The 7,305-nt window shown below is 37.8% G+C and overlaps 1 protein-coding gene across 2 annotated transcripts in view; it reads left to right on the top strand.

Moving 5' to 3' along the window:
- Positions 1-558: 558 nt before the first annotated feature.
- Positions 559-7,305, top strand: part of HGF (hepatocyte growth factor) — a 74,502-nt gene continuing 67,755 nt past the window's right edge. For both annotated transcript variants that reach the window (XM_004431293.3, XM_004431292.3), the window contains exon 1: positions 559-830. In XM_004431293.3, the coding sequence (XP_004431350.1) occupies positions 743-830 (88 nt within the window). In that variant the 5' untranslated portion in view covers positions 559-742. The remainder of the gene's footprint in view (positions 831-7,305) is intronic.

The raw sequence follows: 7,305 nt of genomic DNA, 5'->3' as shown, positions 1-7,305 counted from the left end.
TATTTTTACCCCATAATACCACACCCTTTTCTTACCTCACCTCTTTCTACCTGGGCTGGACCTGCTGGCGCTCTGCCTCCTGGCCTGCCTCCCGCCTCCCTCCCTGTCTCTAACACCCTGGGGAACCTGTGTCAGGGTTTTGAATCCCTAAATTGCTCTAGCAGTGAAACTACACAGATTAGGAGCTAAGGCACATTTGACTGAAAGGCAGCTCTTTGCTTTCTTCTTATGCTGCTTCCCCTTCCTCTTTTCCCAAATACATATGTAAACACATATATTTTCCTGTTTAAATTTAGCGAATTGGTCCTCTGCCTGTGCCTTGATTTAGCTATTGGGCTGAGCCTTGCTCCTCCCTTCCTTAGTCGGATAGGAGCCACTGGGATCTGGAGCTCGAGCTTCCAAATTGAAGCTGGCCTCAGGCCAGGTGACCTTTTCTTTGTAAGTTTCTTTCCTAAGCGGAGTGGGGGTGGGGGGGTGGGGAGCTGGGATCTGTTTGGTGTTGTCGGGGGGGCAGTGAGGAAAGGAGGGGGGTAGAAGAGAGTAAAGGGCTGTTGTTAAACAGTTTCTTACCGTAAGAGGGAGTTCAGACCTAGATCTTTCCAGTTAATCACACAACAAACTTAGCTCATCGCAATAAACAGCAGCGCAGAGCCGACGGGCTCTTTTAGGCACTGAGCCGGACCAGGATTCTTGCACCCAGGCATCTCCTGCGGCGAGACCCGCCAGCACGTCCAGCAGCACCATGTGGGTGACCAAACTCCTGCCAGTCCTGCTGCTGCAGCATATCCTCCTGCATCTCCTGCTGCTTCCCATCTCCATCCCCTATGCAGGTTAGTTTTCTCTTCTTCTTCATTATTATTATTACGTTAACTCCCTCTTGCTAACCTTGCCTTTTCCTAACACTCTCTTTACTCTATTCCTAGCATCCTTTCTTAACTCAGTATGTGGTATGGGTTTTTTAAACCTCTTATTGTGCTTTCTTTTGATATTCTTTTTCTGTTTGCAAAGCATTTAAAATGATAATTAACATCCCATCAGTGTGTCTGCCCCTCCCCCATCAACCGACCCAACCCCGTCTCACTTAGCCTCATACTTGCGGACTATGGGATAGGAATGAAGTGCTAACACTGGCTGGAACTTTGCTGGTTTGGACAAGTTTAAAGCTGAACAGAGGTCTGGTCTGAAGAGGGGAGTGATGGTCAGTACAGCAGGGACTCATTGTTTTTCTAGAGGATAATTTCCCATGGCAATCTGCTACCCAACAACACTAGGGCAACATTTAGGACCCAATTATGACTTTATACAGGTTTTTATTTGGAGAAGGCAGATTAAACCCCGAGTATATGCATGTTATAAAAATGAAAGAGAAAGCCTCTCTTCTAAGATCTCACTCTTTCTGGGTATGGATCTCTGCCCTTTCAAACTGCAGTGCAAGGGAGGCAGGAATTGTGTGACTTTAGTTAAAGCTGTAGAACTGCTAGTTTCAGTCTCCCATGTTCCCCCCTGAATTTATAGGTTGGGAAGGAGTTGCTTGGGAGTTCATATTGCCTGGAAGTTTAGAGATTTCATTTGCTGCTTTGGGAAGTTTTCCACTGTTATCAGGGCAAGAGGAAACATCTGTATTTGGTTGTATTATCATTGTGGTGGCTGGGATGCCAACGGGAGAAGGTAGTGAGTATCATGGGTGAGCACAGGGGTATAAAAGAATGGAACAAATTCCCAGATGGTAGACATGGCCTTTCTATAATATAAAACAGAGAACTGGCTATATCTTTTGAGATAAGTTAAATAAATTCATCAGACCTCTGATCTAGTTTCTGATGTAATACAAGGGTTGAAAACATCAAGAATTCAACCACCTGGCTTTCTTCTGTTTTGTGAAGTAGCCCTTTTGGAAACAGCACTGTGTGGGAAGGGTCAGTTTGAAAACATTTAGGTAAGATTTCTGACGAGGTTAGTTCGATAAAGCAGGTCATCATGCTTGAGGTATGTCATGTTAAAATGGATTCGTATAAGCCATTGCTGGTTTAGGGGATTTTGAGCATAAATTGAAATCATGGCTAATATTTTGAGGGCTTTGCTTTTTAAAGATTAAAATGCTGATGGTCTGAAGTAGAATATGGTTACCTGAAATCGTCTGTGCTAATGCAAGGAGAACACAGTGTGGAAAACCCAAACAGTAGATCAACCACAGACAATGTCTATTTGTTTTTGGCACGCATTACGAAGTTTTGGCAGGAGATATACATTCGTAATTATATTTCACTTTGGCCAATGTTGAAATGACTGCGTTTCCTGAGTATAGGGAGAATACAACCCAAGAGTGTGCTGGCAGGCAAGGAAGGGCCAACTGGGAATTACAGATATGCTGTGAGTAACCCCTGAAGTGAATAATGCTAAAATTGTCATCAAAAGAGGGTCTGCCTTCGTTTGGGTGGCAAGTTTATTTTGATAGTTTTTTTTTTTTTTTAAATAACATTCTCCAAAATAGAAAACATGGATAGCCCTCTTAGAACATACCAGAAAGTTTTTTCTTTTTCATCTAATGTTGAATATTTAGAGTTTTTTTGTTGCTGTTATTTGCTCTGGTTATACTTTTTGATTTATCCTATGAGTCTGTATTTGTACATATTGTAAAATAACACAAGGTTAGAAAAAAAGAGTACGCTATAATGAAGTGACAGCCAGTTATGAGCAGGATGTATTATGGAGATACTTTATTAAAAAGTTTCTTAAGAAATATTCAATAAAGTGGACCCAAGCCATCCTTATAGGAGTTGGTCCACATAGAATTACCCACTATCCACTCCCACCTCCGCTGGAAACAAGAATCCAATCCCCTGTAACAAAAGAAGCATTAAATGAGCACCTAATCACCAGGAGCCTGTGGGGATATAAAGAAGAAAAAATGAGAAAGAAACATACATTTGTTGAGCAACTGTTATGGACCAAGCTCTAAAAATAAAGCTTATTTAATTCTAATAAGATTGGCATTATTGGACTTATCTTGCATGAGAAAACTGAAGTTAAAGACCTTAATTATCTTCTTATCTTAGTTAAGGGATAGAGCTGAGATTCCTACCCAAATCTATGTGAATGAAATAGGTGATTTTCTTCCTTTTATTTATATTGAAGCCACAACAGTGAAATCAGCTGAAACTGCCTTTTAAAAATCCATTTCACAAAGTAATATAAGAAAAGCTGTGTTAGAAATGCTATTGTACTATGGTAGAGTTCATTTCTAGCTTAAAGGATCAAACCAGGTTCAGGGGGTATATGGTATCCAAGTTGAGTATGAAAAGATGGGTAGTAGCATGGTCACTACCTAAGTCAGGGGAACTCAAGTGGCCAAAGGCATAGAGGCGACAAAGTGTAAGAAAAGACAGGTAACCATGTGGGGCTGGGGTACTGAGTACCTGAAGGGGAGCAGTATGACCTGTGATTAGAAAAGTAAGATATGGTAGCATGCGTGAGCTTCAATGTCGTGCTAACCTGCTCTATTCTGAATGTTGTGGGTAGCAGCTGAAAATTTTTGTGTTGACAAGATACCTGCCTGAAGTTGTACTTCAGTGTGGTAGTCTTGGTTGCTGTGTGGAGGGAAAGTTGTAGGCAGAAACAGTCAGTCAAGGAAGAAACCAGGAGGAGGCTCCTATAACAATGAAATCCTGAACAAGGAAGTGGAATGAAAGAGAAAGAGGGAAATACCTAGGGAGGCCCCTAATCTCACGTTGAACATGACTTCATTTTGTAAATCTCTTTGGAAGAGGTTATTATGCTGCTTCTCAAATACCAATATTTGATTTAAATCTGACATGATCCCTTTCTTCTTGACATCTTTATTTGTGATATTGCTACCTTCTCTAAAGAAGGGGAGATGACTGTGAAAACCCAGTCCTAGATAACAGCAATGAAAATTTGGACTAGTATTTATGATTCTTGCCTTTGGGAATTTTAAAATCTCCAGTCACAACGATTCCTTTCCATTAATTATTTGTGTACTGTCATCTTAACATCTTGCCACTTCAAGCTGTTAATCACTAATCATGTGGGTAGGTTTCTCAGAATATGTGGAGCCAGATTCCTGCTTCTTTCCACACCCTGCAAATCCTTTCCTTGCATGATTTTCCTTTGAAGTCAATGGTTAGTCCACACTGAGAAGAAAATATATGAGGTACTGAGAGAAATGAGTGTGAGGCCCAGGGACCAGCGGGAGAAATGTGTCTTTCTTCAAGCACCTTGATACATTTGACCCTACTTTCTGTTTGTAGGTTTTCACTAAGATCCTAATGATTTCAGTTCTAAAACAGGGACTTCAGGTTCTTCAGGAAATATAGCTTCCAGAATGTTTTCCCATACTGGGAGAAGAGGAAAAAGGACTTGCAATTTAAAGTACAGGAAAGCATGACAAAGTTGCAGTGATCTCTCACCCTTTGATTTCATTTCAATATTTTGTTTATAAACTTCCACTAACAGTCATGCACAAAAAATAGTAGGGAAAAATCTGATCCAAGGATATTTTTGAGTTTCTTCCCAAATTAAGCTTGTCTTTTAATTGTTTTCAGTAAAACAAGCATCAGTTGTTAATACATATGGAAGTGAAAGTTGAAACTATTTTCAGCAAAGGAATTTTATTTTCAGATGCTGTTTTTGAATGACTTCTGTTTTGAATTTTTCTTTTATTGAAGAAGGAATTAATTTTATAGATGTGTGGATTACATGATATACAACTAGCTTGAACTTCACATTTTTGAGTAATTAGTTACTGACCTAGTAGAAATGATTGAATTATAAGGGAAAGCTTCTAAGTCATGAGAAATAAATAGTGAAAAGGGAATCCTGGTATCTGGTTCTGATTGCCTCTGATTACTTTTGTGGCCCCAGACAAGATTTTCACTCCTATTTATTATCTAGTAATGGGAAATCATAGATTTATTTGCTTTTCAGAATGCTTTTTGATCTTTAGATGAAAGGTAGTGATGGAAAAATTTATCAACAAGCAAGAGTAGACTATTTTTATGGGGTATGGCCACACATTAACACATTTCAACAGGACAACTGAGAACTGTAGAATTAAACACAACTAAGAATCCCACAGAGACCCCTTTTCTCTATAGTAGTCCTCAATGCTTGCCTTCATATTGCACACATTAAGAAAAGAAACCAGAGTAGCACTTGCCAGGGGTTCTGTTTCATTTGATAATTGGTAAAATACATATCTGAATTTAATGTTTGTCTTAGACCATTTAAATTTAGTTCTATGCTTTTCTCTCACACTTAGACATGTAGAATAACTACTTTATACATCAGTCCAATTTTAATTCTATATTTTTAGTTAACTAAATTTATTTGAAAAATATATATACAGTTCTTCCATTTTGGTGGACAGTTTTTAAAATAGGTTTTCTATATCCATTAGCTACTATTTGTTTCTAAGAAACATTCTAATTTATACAGGAAATCAGATTATTATGCTGTGAGACATTTCACAACACCTAAGAAATAGTGCATTAAGGTCAAAGGAAGGAGAAATTCTTAATGGGGAATCTTATCTTCCATTAACACAGTCCTGTGGCAGAAACCAAAATTTGAAAAGAATTATACTACTTTGCTTTGGAGAGTAACAGTTTCTTCTCTTATGCCAGAAATTAAAGGATGAAATTTCAAAAACAAAACTAAAACTTTGCATATTCGTAATACTTTTTATCTAAATTGATTTCCAAATATTACTTAATGCCTATAGTTTAAATAGCTCTTTTTAGTTCATATAACCCAAAACTTTCATTTCATAGATTGAATAATTGGAATACTAGCATTTCAGGTAATTAAACAGAGTCATTTGGCAAGTCAATAAGAATGCCAGAATTATCATCTGTCTGCCGTTATGCAAGGCATTTGGTCTACACTCAATAAATAACACGTTGATAGATTGTTTGGTTGATGGAATTTCTGTGTCAAAATGTCTTTTAAATTATATCTGTTGTACCATAGCCATTCCATCTTGTAGGGCAAAGAAAAGTTAAAAATGAAAACATTATTAGAGGGATTAGTACCTGTCTTTTGGGGATTGTGTTCTGGAGTTTTAAGTGTGTTCTGGAGAGCCAGAAATTGAGAAGATTTCATGTTTTCTCTTATTTATTGTGGACTTCAGGTTAGGATAGATATCAATGAGTAGCATCTGCATGTTTAACAAACCAACTGGAGCCAGTGGTTCCTGGAGCATCATGCCATTCTTGGTAACTCACTCGGCTAGCCAAATTTCCAAATTTTCTGCACAAAAATTTTTACTCTCTTTTCTTGATCCATTTCACCACATACAAAGACCAGGAATGCATTTCCTGTTCTACCATCCAAGTTTCTTTTCTACTGATAGCTCTAAACCAAATCTTCATAGAATATTTGCAAGCCATATTTCCACATACTTAGCAATTCTTAAAGAAAGATGGCATCCTAAGGGTTCAAGATTGGGGGATTCTGAAGCTAGGCAGCTGGGTTTTGAATCAGATCTTCTAAGTGGTCAATTAATTTTTCCATATGTCTTGGTTTCTTCATCTTAAAAATGAATATATTGTTACTGCCTTGGTTATAAGGGTTTTTAAAAGAACTGATAGGCAGGGAAGGGGCACAATCATGTCCATCCTTACTATACAACAGCTGCGATCTCTTAGACATTTTGATGCTCATTATGAAGATGGTGATCCTCATGAGAAACTGGGTAACTTTGGGCAAGTTGAGAAGAAAGAAGCAAGTACTTGATACTCTAAAGTCACCCATAAGATTAAGTCTTTTAGGATGTTTTAATTTTGTTTTTCAGGTTTTTAATGGGAGGCTTCATGCTATTTAGGGGCCTTGTAGAATACTTTCATGAAGAAAAATGATATTGCTACATTAAAAGATGAAGTTTTACATACATTTGATTTAAAGCATTTGGCTTGATTTCAAGACAAACAGTTCAGTGATACTAAGAATTAGTGCCCAAAAGCACAGAAAACACTTATATAGGAAATGAGAAGGGCTGAAATATTAATAGTATGAAGTGCTTTAAAGAGCAAGTCGGAAGAATTTATCTACTGCACCATTTTTAGTGAGAAGTTTCTCACCTGTCATTGCATTGCCTTATCTAATTAATACTATAGCTTACATAAGGACTAATTATAGAAGGAAATGAAAAATTTAATTATAGAGCATGTTAAGATATGCCCTGGCACTTGCCTTCATACTGTTTAGAGACTATCTTATTATTTATTGCTTTAGAGTGAACTCTGTCCTAATTTTTAAAAGCATCCTTCATTTGAAAGAATGTAGATG

Source organism: Ceratotherium simum, chromosome 1 (assembly GCF_057802395.1).
Source record: "Ceratotherium simum simum isolate JZ-2026a chromosome 1, ASM5780239v1, whole genome shotgun sequence".
In the NCBI taxonomy this organism is placed as follows: domain Eukaryota; kingdom Metazoa; phylum Chordata; class Mammalia; order Perissodactyla; family Rhinocerotidae; genus Ceratotherium; species Ceratotherium simum.
Note: the sequence above shows the minus strand (reverse complement) of the source record. Positions and strands in the feature narration are given on the sequence as shown.